Below are 13,689 nucleotides of genomic sequence, written 5' to 3' on the forward strand. Positions count from 1 at the left end.
GTCACCAGAAGATCTTCTACTCTGATCATTACCATCCTTTGAGCTTTGGCTCGTCCATTCTTTTTTCGTTCACTCTCTCGTACTTATCGCCCTAGGGCACTCCGACATAACAAACTACTTCACAACCGACATTTCTGCTTTTAAACATGGTTTCTTTCTTCGCTCTCGCTGGCCTGGCTGCCACCGCCCTGGCTGCGCCCGTTAGCCAGTCCGGCTGCACTTTCACCGACGCCAACGCTGCCATGAAGGGCAAGGCTGGCTGCTCGAACATTGTCTTGAAGGATATCGCTGTCCCCGCTGGAGTCACTCTTGACTTGACTGGCCTCAAGTCGGGTGCTACCGTACGTCGATTCTTGAACATCACCTCTTGTGGTCAATAGGCCACTATCATCTCGGCCAGATTTACTAACCAAATCAACAGGTTACCTTCCAAGGCAAGACTACCTTCGGATACAAGGAGTGGGCTGGTCCCCTCATTTCCGTTTCGGGCTCCAATGTCAACGTCGTCGGCGCCTCCGGTCATGTGATTGACTGCGGCGGCCAGCGCTGGTGGGATTGCAAGGGCAGCAACGGTGGCAAGACGAAGCCCAAGTTCTTCGCTGCCCACTCTCTGCAAAACTCCAACATTCGCGGCCTTAACGTGCTCAACACCCCAGTTCAGGCCTTCTCCATCAACACCTGCACCAACCTCGGCATCTACGATGTCAAGATTGACGACTCTGCCGGCGACGGCGGTTCCCAGTGCGGCCACAACACCGACGGCTTCGACGTTGGTTCTTCCAACGGCATCTACATCTCTGGTTGCACTGTCAAGAACCAGGATGACTGCCTTGCTATCAACTCCGGTACCAACATCACTTTCGTCGACGGCACTTGCATTGGCGGTCACGGTCTCTCCATCGGATCCGTTGGTGGACGCTCCAACAACGTCGTCAAGACCGTTCGCATCCTCAACTCCAAGATTATCGACTCGGACAACGGCGTCAGAATCAAGACCGTTGCTGGTGCGACTGGCGCTGTTTCGGACGTTGTCTACTCCGGTATTACCATGACTGGTATCAACAAGTACGGCGTCATCATTCAGCAGGACTACAAGAACGGATCTCCTACCGGCAAGCCCACCAGCGGTGTCCCCATTACCGATCTTACCGTCAGCAAGATTACTGGTAACATCAAGTCTTCCGGTACTGACGTTCAGGTTCTTTGCGGATCCGGCGCTTGCCGCAACTGGAAGTGGGAGGGAGTCAACGTTTCCGGTGGTCAGAAGGCAGCCAAGGCTCTCAACGTCCCGCAGAGTGCGGTCCAGAGCGTCAACACCAAGTTGTAAGCGGCTGTTAGCTCAAACATCGTCGAAATATGGCGAGTTGGGAGACTTGTGTACATGGTAGGCCGATCTTTTGGTATCGGTCTAGATGTAGCTCAAGAACTTGTTACAGAGTGGTGTCCCAACATTAGCTGGCGACGAATTATGTTCTTTTGTATGCAAATATGTATATCGTATCATCTTGCTGGTCACGATATGAACATATAATTAAACCTTAAACCAAATCAAATCTTGTGCATCTAAAGTGACTTGAAACTGTCTGAGCTATGTAATTTTCGCGTTGCGGTGCTTGAAAGCTTCGTGGTATTGTGACGCTTGCTTTGACGTTCAAATGCACCTTCCAATAGTGAACAGAATCTCTAGAAGGTGGTCATTCACGAGGGTCATTTTTGAAAAGAAGATGCAACCCAGGACTGCTAGGAGCGGGCTAAGCCTATCAACACCCTGAGGTTATGAGTCTTGGTACCTTTGGGTGACTAGCTACACTTTACTTTGGGTCAAGAAGAATCTTGTGGATTCAATCAACTGCCAAGATAAAATGCCGTACATGAGCATATCAGATTTGTGATTCATGACCCTTCAGTACGCTCCTTTTCTTTCAGCCCACTTCGGCTGCGGCGCAGGCGTCACCTTTCCGAACCCAGTTGCGCTGACCATGCCAACTTCCCACTTGAGCCCCTCAACCTTGGCGCCGCCCTTCTCCATGGCCCAGAGCGTGATGCCGAGATGGTTGGAGCCCTGGTAATTGAGAATGCCCTCAGGAATGGGGAAGCGAGCTTGCGGGCCGACATGGTGGACAAACTTGCCAAATTGGTATCCGTTCACAAAGATCTGAGCGCGGTACGCCGTGGTTGTGGTGTTGGCAAAAGTCAGAGAGAGCGGGATGTCGAAGCCAGTGGGGAGGTCGAGGTCAAAAGTGGCAGAGTAGTAGGCAATTCCGGCCTTTTCAATTCCCGCGGAGGGGCCCTTGCTATCTTCCCAAGAGGCCGACGGAGGTTGGGGCCAGTGGTATCCTTGTCGCTCGATAAAGAGACCGCCTTCATTGAGAGGGCCTCGTTCGCTGTCGGCGTAGTCCTCGCCGCCCAAGTTGCCGGTGATCTTCCACTTGATATCAGATTGCTCGTGACCCGCAAGGTTGTAGTTGAGGATGCCCCGGGGGTTCTTCTGCTGCTCTTCGCCGACGACCCAGTTGCCGTTCAGACCCATGTGGTCAACAACGACTGTGAAGACGTAGTCTTTATCCTTGGTCAACTTAGGCAGGGTGAACGTGCTGTTATAGGCGGGAGAAACAGCGTTTCCGACCCAAGAACCGATGAACTCATCGTCCAGCCATACTGAAGCACCATAAGCGTTACCTCCTTGAGTTGTGATGTTGAAAGTCGTTTCATCGCCGTTGGCAGTGAAGTGACCCCGATAGAGAAGCGAGCTGGTGTGGTAGCCGTAGTCTCCACCGTACAAGCTGGTGGGAGTCTTGAGAGGGTTCGCGGTATTGTACGTCTTTTCAAGGTCCGCGGCCGTCCATAACTCGTCGGAGTAGTCTGACTTGATCTCTGGCAAACTATCGATATACTTCCAGCTGAGCTGACTGATGCACGGAAGCTTGATCTCAGGGGTAGAGAAGTCGACCTTGGCGGCCACAGCTCCGTGGTCATTCTGCTTGAAGTCAAGAGACTTGCCGTTGAATTTCAGAGTCTTCAGCGACGACGGGGCACCACCGATAATCTCGATGGTGGTCGTGCTGTTAACGTCACCAGAAAAGCTGATGGAGTCACCGGTAACGGCAACATTGCGGACGAGATATCCAGCCTTGACAATAACATCAGAGGTTCCGAAATCACCGACCGCGGGGGGAACCCAGAAGTTGTAGGCCTCATTGCGCGCTGGAGAAGTCTCGTTAGATAAGAAGGCACAACGATGTTGGGTGAAAACTTACTCAGGAGGTATACATACACGTTCTCGTGTACGCGGACAACCTTTCGCTCGTCCGAGACAGCCCAGCCTAACACAGTGTAGCCGTCTTTTTGCTCAATAGTGACATCTGAGCCCTCGATAACGTTCTCGTCGGTGATATCGGCTTGTTCACCTTCGATGGCCAGCTCATGGTGCTCGTCGGCACCTCCGTAGACGACCAGCACGGTCTTGTCGGCATACTTCTTCCTATTAAGAGGTTGGAAAAGCGTCATGGATGCTCGAATGAAGCTGACTACTTACCATGTAAAGATCTCAGCTGTGGAGTAGACTAGATTCTTGTCGCCCACAGGATAGTCGCTGACGTGGATCTTGGAGTCGCGCCTGGTCAAGTACAGGCTATCGCTGAGCTGGGGAACTTCAAGCTCACCGTACTTGACAGTTTTGACCTTCAGCTTATAGGCAGTTGTCTCAAGAGAGTCATACTTTGTGTGTCTATCGCACCATGTGTTAAGACTGACTAAACGCTGAGGGTACATGTGGAATATCCATATACCTCGTGATGTAGAACTTGGTGGTGTTCGTTGTTGCCGGGGTCACGGTGATCGCGTCGTTGTTGGTCCACTCAAGCGAGGCGTTGAATCGATCGGCCACGAGATAAGCAGGAGACACGTGAAGGAAGTTGGATTGAAGCTTCGTCTCGCTGTACTTCTCACGGTTGACTAGACGTTCCTCGGTGATCTGCGCACCGTAGTCGTACGAGGTGTAGCCGTCGGAGTGTCCGAGGTTACCCCAGTTGGTGCCACCCCAAGTCTGCCGGATTCATTAACAAAGAACATTTGGAGAACCTGTCGAAACACTTACCATGTAGATGTTGAAGATGGTCACTCCAACGGCATAGTTGTTCTTGTACAGAACACGCTCAAACTCATGGTTGAGAAGGGCTGCGCAGTACTCGAATCCAGCACCTCCCCATGGCTGGAAGCCACCGCCTTGGAACTAATGACTGTCAGATTATCTACCAACTTGGACAGTGTCGACTTGATATCACATACCTCAACGATCGTATACGGGGTGGTCGGTGCGATAGCATTGTTTGTCGTGAGCCAATCAGTCGGCAGGCCATTCTCAGGCCAGACCGTAGGGTTCCAGCAGTCGAATCCCAGCGGATACCCATCGTGTCCATAGATATCGACCTTGGCGGGCGTAAGCGCAGTGATGGCACCGAGCTGCCAGGCCTCATTATTGACGTACGGCACAACAACCCCGTGACTGCGGAACTGATTGTCGACGTACTTCCAGTAGTCGTAGTCGGGGAACGGGTACGGGTCGACGGCAGCGTTGTACTCGTTCTCCATTTGGAAAAGAATGACAGGTCCTCCGTTGGTGATTTGGGCTTTGGCGATGATGCTTCCGAGGGTGGCGGTGTAACTTTGCATGTTAGTTAACAACCATTTATGTCATTGGCGTTGATGCTTGTTGTCATACTTGTCAGTTGCCTTCAGGTAAGCTTCGTCGCCAGTCCTGAGAGCTCCTTGGACTCTCTGGAGCCAACCGGGAAACCCTCCTCCGGTGACTTCAGCATTAATATACGGTCCCGGTCGCTTGGTTCTGTGTTAGTCGTAAGATTTCTGGGAGGACATTCGTCGGATGACCTACAGCAAAGAGATAGAGTCCAGCCTTCTCGGCGGCCTCGAAGAGTGGCTCGAGTGCGAAAATGCCCTCAGCGCGAACCTCACCTGGCTTTGCCTCCAAGAGTCCCCAATTGACGTAGAAGGAGACGGAATTGTAACCAGCTGCCTTGATCTTCTGGAGGATATCGAGCCATAGGGATGGAACCGGCATTCTACCAACGACTATCAGTGATGTGACGGCTTTTTCATGTCACGATACCGGCCTACCTGAAGGCATGGAACTCGGCGCTGAAGATCATCAATCTCTCGCCGTTGATAAACAAGCTTTTGTCGTCCCATGTCACCTAGTCATATTAGTCAACGCCTTTCTGGCCGTCTCATGAGAACCCCAGGTAAGGCCTTATGCAAACTCTGGTCATTCTTAAGGCCACTTTCGAGATATACTCACAATGTCTTGCTGCCTTCCATTGAGGAGCTTCAGATCCGTCCCAATGGCTCTGGCATTGACTCCATCAAGCCAAGCTAAGGCCAGCAGGGAAAGAGCCTTCAGACGCGACAGCAACATCTTGATTGTTACACCAGCAGCACACTCAAAATCGTGCTTGAACTGCAGCTATACAACATCAATTGAGACGATACGGGACAGGTCTACGCGGCGAGGGACTGGTTGCTATTTGACGAAAGACAACAAAGTTCCGGCCTGTACAAGCGACGGACCGGAAATGTCACCATCCCCCAACCTTGAACTACACGTAGCGGCGGGATCATCGGCATTGCTGGGATCTGAATGGCTGAGCAGTACCTGGCAGCGCAGCACTCTCATTGCAATCTCAATTCCCCCTCTCTTACCCCAACTGTACGACTGCAACGTCGCCAGTCCACGGGTATGGGATTGGACAATAGGACATGACGTGCATGCATGTATCTTGCACCATCTCTGGCCGTCAAGCTTGAACACATAGGAGAGCAGGGAGGGAACTGGTCGAGAGTGGCAGACATTGGCTCTTTCACCGCATCTCCATTCGAACCTTGAGCTGTTAGTTCTTCCCCGCTCATGAGCCCCGCGTTTGTCGGCTAACCACCTGTTCGTCCCTTGTCTCCCAAGACGGGCTAAGACGTGGTAGGGTTTCCCATGCGGGGAGTTGCGCCACCTCAAACGGCCCGCATGTCCGGGGCAACCCAGGAACACATCGAAACTTCCGTCCATACGAAGCCCGGTCTATGAAGCTAGAGGACGGCGGAAAAATTGACCAAGGTTGCTGGTCTCTCCGCTGTTATTCTCAGGACCTCAGTGAGACCACCGCACTCCTTTGTCCAGGGCATGTCTGCGAATTTTCCCGATTCCTTTGGGATCGCCCTCTCTAATCGAGCAGTTGTTTTCGAATTTGGAGACAGCGCTATTGCATGTCACTTCTAAAAACACAAACACATTTCAGTCACATGCAGACACACACTTGGAGGTCCGCCAAGAGGTAATATCCCGTATGTAAATTACGTCACCAGGAGGCAGAGAGCTCATCGGAGACACATACCCGGTGCGAAGAAGCGGTAAAGGTAGCGCGAGCATCATCCGGAGGGGCTGTAAATGTATGTCAATCATTTACCAATGTCTCATTATGGCGTTCATTGCGTGTATGTACTTGTTGTGTGAGCATAGGGTACGTCTTCCAAATGACCGACCCGAACTTTTGTTATTTACATGAATCTTTTGGCAACCCTCATGCCTGCTTGAGACCCAACAGCTCGGTAAGCTTAAGCATGCTGACGGTAACCTTGTTAGTGGTGCTGGGAGGCAGGACGCCGGCACCCATAATGAGAAGGTAGTCAGGATCCTCTTCCATGATACGCAGGTTACGGGTGTATGCACCGGCCTCAGGAGAATCGTATGCGACCCAAGCGCTCGGGTCGCCGCCGCGGCGGTTGATGAAGAGAGGGGCACTGTTGCTTGACACGACAATAGTACCGTTGCAACCACCGACGGGAGACCAGACAACATTAGGGCTGTTAATGGGGAAGACACCGCCATTGGTGCTGTTGATGTACATGTCGGGGGCATCGGCGAACTTGCGGGGGTCCTTTGCGATACGGTAGTAGATGGGGAACGCGTAGGTCGGGATGATGGGTGCGCCGCCCCATTCAAAGGTGTACATGTAGTCGCCATTGGCGAGCTGTGTGACGAAGGGCATGCCTGGGCGGTCGGTGTATGTTGGGTAGGAGACATCGGTTACGACGGCGGACCAGTTCTTGAGGTCTTTCGTGGTCTGGTGGGAGATCTCCTGGCCGTGCTCGGCCGAGCGCTGGTCGGCGTAGTAAAGGATGAGGTCATCCTCGAAGATGCTACCGTCGGTGTTAGCAAATCTAGACTAAGTGCATTGCGGTTCGAGTTGCTCATGACTTACAGAATGAAAGGCTCCCAGACGGGAGTCTCCTCGTTGTTGGGAATGGCACGACCACCGCGGGCGACGTGGGAGAGAAACTCCCAAGTGCGGCCCTTGTCCTGAGAAGCATACAGGTCGATTTGGGTCTCGCTGAGGTCGGTGGGAATGCTGTTACCGGCCAGGAGCACGGTTCCAGCAGGGAAGCCTGCAAAGTCCTCGCGGAGCTCGTACAGGAATGGTTGGTAACGCAAGCCCCAGTTGTTGACCTGGTCGTGAACCTGGCCAACTTCCTCCCACGTGAGGCCACCGTCTAGGGACTCGTAGATGGGGAACCAGACTAGAGGAGGCTCCGGTGAGTAGTTCTCCCAAGTTCCCAGGAGACGACCGTCATTGAGCTGAACTGTGCGAGGGTACAGCACGCGGGGGTCCGTGTAGTTGTCAGGCGGCTGGAATATGAGGTTGCGCTCGAAGGTCTCAAGAGCAGAGGCAAATCCGCAAGTGAGGACGCCTACGGCGGCGATGAGGGCGGACCGGAGCATCATGACGGCTGCTGCTACGATTCGACGATCTCTGCGGGATGCGACGCGTCTGAAGACAGATGTGCGAGAATAGGAAGGCAACCTTTGTCGGACCGAGAAGCAAAGCACCTTTTATAAGGTAGCATTGGACATCGCGTCCCTCACTGCTTGACCCATGTGGTTGGTTCCAGAGGAGTAATTGAGCTGGGGCCGATGACCATGGCAAGCTGCACGATGCGACCTTGCCCGAGCCATGAGCTTCCTCTCGGTTACCTCGGCCATGTGGCGACTCCCCATAACCTTCTTAACCCTGGCTCAGCTCCCCCAGACTGGAGAAGCCTGGAGAAACAATATCGTTGGAAAGCACGGCTTAGATGTCAACGAGGAGGTCCCACGGTGCGAAGCACGAATCGGCCGCTGACTGGGAGTACCGCTGCGCAGCAGTTGCATGCGCTCCAAACAAACAACCGACGGCCGATGATGATGATTAGAGTCGCGGGACTCGACGACAAGGTTGTGCCGAGATGGAAAGAAAATAAGATTGGGGTTGCGGGAGCCGGGCCAATGTTATCTCGAGCTCCGCCGTACAAACTTGCTCGTTTCCGGTGAACCCCAAGACTTCGAGCTGTGGGGTTCGTGCGGGGGAATGGAGTCAAGTACCGAAGTTGCTCGTGGAAGATGCGCACCAATCATTCCAGCCAATTCCTCGGTAGTGATGCTCGCTCTTGGTCTAGCTGGAGTTGTTTGCATGTGCCTACATCTGGGCTGTGAAGCCGCTCTCGACGAGGGGAGAGGAGGGGGCTTTGTGGATTGCCAAGTTGGCTGAGCTCGATAATGTCCCGGGACCAGCTTGCTTGGAATGCTTTGTTTCCGTCATTTCCCTACTTTACTTTGCATTGTCACCTCACCGCCCTCAATGCATTCACCTGGAATCGCGATTATCTCAACAACTAATAGGAAGTTGGCGGAGGTTGGAATGACTACTTGGATTCATACAGGGCATCCTTGTGCACCCTCCCTCAGGTTTCCTGCCTTACCTTTATCTCGTGATAAGGTTGTTTTCTATCCATCCTTTCATTTTTTGCGAGACGACCATCCCACTAGTCGCTCATGATACCTGTCTAGAGCTGTCTCACAGACTTCATCTCAATTACATGGAGTTATCGACATGGCTGAATGGAATTTCTTCATCCCTGTAATGACGGCTGCTGAAGTCTCTTGAAACTAATGAGTTGACGTTTGCTGGGAATGAAGATTATTATTCATCGTACTTATTGTTACAAGTTTTCGAGCAATGCCGGATGGTCTTCCTAGTACTTGTCACCCCTTTGCTACCTTACAAGAAGGAGAGTGTGTCGATGGATCTGCGAATGAGTGTTGTTTATGTACACTCAACTTGGTTTACTCTGGGGAAGCAGAGCCAATGAGCTTAGTAGTGTCAAATTCAATTAAAAGGTGTCAATTGTGTGAACCATAGGGAGTTCGAAAAGGTATCAGGCATTTACAATAGTGTAAAAATTGATTTTTTTGGCTGGAAACTTCGGGCGATCCATGTGTGCTCGACAAAGTAAACCACCAACTTCTATCCCGTCTCTACTATCACTAGCAGGATAGGCCCGTCCTACGTTTTGTTTCTACTTTAGGGGTAAAAAGACTTTGATATTGTTCTGAAGGCATTGATACTGTAGCATGAGCTATTTACCTCCATTCATAAGTTGACATGAGACTTTGTTGCGACATTGGATCTAGTTTATGATAGAGGTTTACTCGACGAAAGACTTACAAGGACTTTTCCAAGTGGTTCTTCGCATTGGGCATTGAAGTGCGAAAACCAAAGTCTAGGGTTCTTTACACTAGTACTTACGCCAAACTTACTAATTCTAGCCCCTTATGACTATCTTGACGGAGAAGGAGTCGCCTAAAGTCAGTTCTCATCAAGACACACATTGGCAATCCCGTTACAGGACATTTTGGCTATATAATTTCCCACAAGCGGCTAGCCACCACATTTTCCACGATGCTTAGCACCCGCGTACATCATTCAGAAGTTCGGGATGGTTAATCGTGTATTTTTATGCTCAAATGCTTGAGCTGCTCAGCAATGAAAGTCACTGCTACCAAAATCTTCGTAAAATGATGCGTAGATCTATCGGCTTGCGCGGGGTTGTGGTGCTCTTGTGATGTGACAACTCCTAAATTGCCTTGACCTTGGCGCTCGAAGATTGTGAATATTTGATCAGAATGTCAGCCACTTGCATAGATCACGCGATAACAGATTGCTGTATCAGGCAGGTCTGATCGCGCAATCTCAGGGTCTTCCGCGTATACGAGATCATACTTCTCTTCACCTGGGTATTGAAGATTGTGGTACCGGACTGTGACACCGTGATGATCTGGAAGTGAGCGGATTCGTAGATACCTAGTGAACGTGCGGTGGACTGAGCTGCCTATTGTGTTAAGCATATTCCGCAATTGCCGTGCTTTAGCGGGAATACGAGAACACACCAGGGTCTGATAACATCACCAACAACTTCAAGATGCAATGCGACGTTGCCCTGCATCGACTCAAATGTTCTCTTACCACGCCGCGGAATCCGCGGTATTAAGGAAGATCAACTTCATACCAGGTAATCGCATGTACATATAAGCCTCTTGTCGGATTCCAGGTAGCCTACCGTCATGAGACCTTGTTCCCAGCATGCTCGCTGAACATCACTCGCTGCTGTTGGTGTATTTATTCTTCCAGAATGCACCGTCCCTTCGTTCTTGCCAGCTTGACGCTCTTTTTGAGCCAAGCTGCTGCCTTTGAGGGCAATCTCAGAACCAAACCGGAGCTCATTCCGAATGCATTTGTGGTTGAGCTTCGCGATCCAATAAGTCTCGGCCGCCGTTCGGACGAACACACCCACGTGTCATTCAAGCGTGCGCTCTCGTCCTTGACCTCCTTCGATGTGCGATACGAATACACCAATCATGAACTTTTCTATGGCATCTCGATAAACATTCACAACAATGAGTCTCTCGCTGTGTTGAAGTCTCTACCTGAAGTTGTCAACGTCTCCCCAGTCCAGTTCATCCCACGGCCCCTTCTTGCTATCGATTATGAAAGTCGCTCGGAGTCATCCTCTTCGGTGCATACTTCTCGTAAGCTAGCAAAGAGACAGCAGATTCCCGAGAATAACTTGGACTACAACGTCCCTCACACAATGACTGGAGTTGACCGTGTGCACGCTGCTGGCATCAAAGGAAAAGGAGTTAAGATCGCCGTCTTGGACTCTGGTGTCGACTACTATCATCCTGCCCTCGGCGGCTGTTTCGGACCTGGATGCAAGATCTCGTTTGGATATGATCTCGTTGGTGATGGGTACGACGGATACGGTACCCCAGTTGAAGATGCAGATCCTCTGGCTGCGTGTGTTGGGGGTGGACATGGCAGTCATGTCTCAGGTAAGTTGTCAGTTTAACTTTTGATGTTAGGGCCGATCTGACGGCATTAGGAATCATCACCATGGATTCATCTTCCAACGATACCTTCCAAGGCATGGTGGGCGTCGCACCTGAAGCAACATTAGGTATGTACCGCGTCTTCGGCTGCTCCGGCGGCGTTGGCAGCGACGTACTCGTGGCCGCAATGATGCGCGCCGCCAGCGATGGAGCCCAGATCATCAGCATGTCTATCGGCGGTTTTTCCTCGGTCGGCAACTCGCCAAACGATCCTTACCACGTCCTAATCCAGAAGTTAACGGACAGTGGCATTGCTGTCGTGGCTGCTGCGGGCAATGACGGGGCCAACCTCCCCTTTGCAGTCAACGCGCCTGCCAACAGCCCTGCTGCCATTGCAGTCGGCTCTATTGAAAACACTCTTTTCCAGACGTTTGAGCTGATTGATTCAAATGGCGAACTCATTCGTTATGGAAGTCTTTACCCCTTTCCCCTGAACCGCACGCTAACGGCGGTGCATGTCGGCGATGGGGGCGTCCAGGGCAACTTCGGATGCCGGGCGGCGGACTATGATGCCATTGCAAGCAAAGTCACTGGTTCGAAGGAGAACTACGTGATCGTGGTTCGACGTGGACTTTGCGGTCTTTCCTTGATTCAGGATGTTGCAGCTACTGCAGGCTTCAACAACATCCTGACATATCCTGATAAGGACGTTCTTGACAATCCATTTTTGGAGGGATTCAGTGCAACCTTGCCAAATGCTGCGCGTAGCTTCGGTACAACGACAAACAACAAGATTCAGGTTGGATCTCTGAAAGGCGGATACTCTGTAACGTTTCGAACTGCTGTTCCCCAACTCACACGACAAGCGTGGGGCGGCCAGATGAACAACTTTAGTAGTCCAGGTAGGCTACCAAGTCGAAAGATAGTGGAAAATGGGATATTCTAACCCTTCTCTCCAGGACCTGTGTGGGATTTCAGCCTCAAGCCTCAGATCAGTGCCCCTGGCGGTCAAATTTTGTCGACCTGGCCCCTTGCTGCATCAGGATGGGCGCTGGCTAGCGGCACCTCAATGGCTACGCCGTACCTTTCTGGTGTTCTCGCACTCGTGAAGTCGCGATTTCCGGAACAATCAGTGACCGAGATACTCACCCGTCTCCAGTCAACCTCAAAGCCGACAACTCGCGTCACCCGTAACGATGTTTCGCCTCCTGTTCATCAGGGAGCCGGCTTGGTCGACGCCTACAACGCGATCTTCTATCCTTCATTCATCTCGCCTGGCCAGTTTGATCTCGGTCCCAATGAGATCGTCGCCCGGTCCAGCTACTCTATCAATATTGCAAACCCGTCAGACAAAGCCACAAAGTATACCCTAGGTCACACCCCAGCTCCTGGCATGGCTCGCTACCCTAATCCGGACGTCTCCGACCAGGTCGGATTCTTCAGCAATGTCTATCAACGACTAGCCTCTCTCCCTTTCGCAGCAACTATCAACTTCCCAGAAGGTTCAATAGTCACTCTAGGTCCTGGTGAAAGCAAGACTATTTCCGTGGAGATCGTCCCGCCGCAAAACCTTCGAGCTTTCATGATCCCTTTCTACTCAGGCTTCATCTCCATCTCCTCTGACCATAATGAAAAGCTTTCTATTCCGTACCAAGGGGCCGGGTATAACTACACAGCTGCTCCAAGCTTGGGAACCGATCCTGTGCCGTCTAACGTTCTCATACCCGTTACCGAGTATCCCGTGTTTGGAGCTCCACAGCTTGTCACGTCTGACGGCTTCGGTATTCAGGACTACATCAAGATTGATCCCGCCGAGCTGACCCTTTACTATGCCGGAATGCAGCCTGTGCGGATTGAGAGGCTGGACGTCGTTCGGGCAGACACAGACTTCGAGCCCACGTGGTATGGATTCAATCAGAATAGACCTCTGAACTACACCAAGACAGCGCAGCCTGTCAACGGCACAGTCGCCGGCGCCGAGTTATTGGGCAACCTGTACGTTAACTACAACAATGCGCCTGTGACTAGCTTGTTTGACTCCTGGCCTGTTCCAAGGTTGTGGGACGTCGAGACAGCGTCTGTCCCAATACCTATGTTGAAGGGCGGATACAGACTACTGATATCTCACTTGAAGTATGGTGCGGATGAGACTAAGCCTGAGGACTGGTCTACCTGGATGAGCGGTGTTATCGATGTTCCCGAAGATTACTACCCATGAGGAGATTATGTGGTCAACGAAATCGCACCCTACTCGATAGCAATTGTTGCCAACCGAATTTGATCCTCAATACTGTTTCCTGTCTCAGGCACGGGTGTATTGACACACGCGTTTCCCACTGTTGTGTACCTGTACCGCCAGCATCAGCCCATCAGATCACCAGCTCACATTGTAATGCGATTCGAGACAGGTGCTTCTTATTGCTGTTGTAAAACTGAAGTTAGGCATGAGAAGCATTCCTGGGGGCCAAAACACTCGATGCCGC

At 51.8% G+C, this 13,689-nt stretch overlaps 4 protein-coding genes across 4 annotated transcripts; 2 read left to right on the plus strand and 2 right to left on the minus strand.

Moving 5' to 3' along the window:
* Positions 1-146: 146 nt before the first annotated feature.
* Positions 147-1,327, plus strand: CABS01_03964 (endopolygalacturonase 1 precursor; the record flags this gene model as incomplete). Its single annotated transcript, XM_060537336.1, has 2 exons — positions 147-341; positions 422-1,327. The coding sequence occupies 2 exons, from the start codon at positions 147-149 to the stop codon at positions 1,325-1,327; spliced, it is 1,101 nt and encodes a 366-aa protein (XP_060391594.1).
* A 576-nt stretch (positions 1,328-1,903) lies between these two features.
* On the minus strand, positions 1,904-5,431 carry CABS01_03965 (glycosyl hydrolase family 35; the record flags this gene model as incomplete). The annotated part of the gene is made up of 10 exons (XM_060537337.1): positions 1,904-3,204; positions 3,258-3,481; positions 3,536-3,727; positions 3,789-4,045; positions 4,097-4,231; positions 4,288-4,663; positions 4,721-4,836; positions 4,892-5,078; positions 5,134-5,210; positions 5,315-5,431. 10 exons carry the CDS (start codon positions 5,429-5,431, stop codon positions 1,904-1,906), a joined length of 2,982 nt encoding a protein of 993 aa, XP_060391595.1.
* A 1,153-nt stretch (positions 5,432-6,584) lies between these two features.
* Positions 6,585-7,983, minus strand: CABS01_03966 (BNR/Asp-box repeat protein; the record flags this gene model as incomplete). Its single annotated transcript, XM_060537338.1, has 3 exons — positions 6,585-7,203; positions 7,266-7,832; positions 7,928-7,983. 3 exons carry the CDS (start codon positions 7,981-7,983, stop codon positions 6,585-6,587), a joined length of 1,242 nt encoding a protein of 413 aa, XP_060391596.1.
* Positions 7,984-10,509: 2,526 nt separating this feature from the next.
* CABS01_03967 (peptidase) lies at positions 10,510-13,424 on the plus strand (the record flags this gene model as incomplete). The annotated part of the gene is made up of 3 exons (XM_060537339.1): positions 10,510-11,209; positions 11,260-12,108; positions 12,166-13,424. 3 exons carry the CDS (start codon positions 10,510-10,512, stop codon positions 13,422-13,424), a joined length of 2,808 nt encoding a protein of 935 aa, XP_060391597.1.
* Between the last annotated feature and the right edge of the window lie 265 nt (positions 13,425-13,689).

This window comes from Colletotrichum abscissum, assembly GCF_030869225.1.
Source record: "Colletotrichum abscissum strain IMI 504890 chromosome Unknown Scaffold_7.1, whole genome shotgun sequence".
In the NCBI taxonomy this organism is placed as follows: domain Eukaryota; kingdom Fungi; phylum Ascomycota; class Sordariomycetes; order Glomerellales; family Glomerellaceae; genus Colletotrichum; species Colletotrichum abscissum.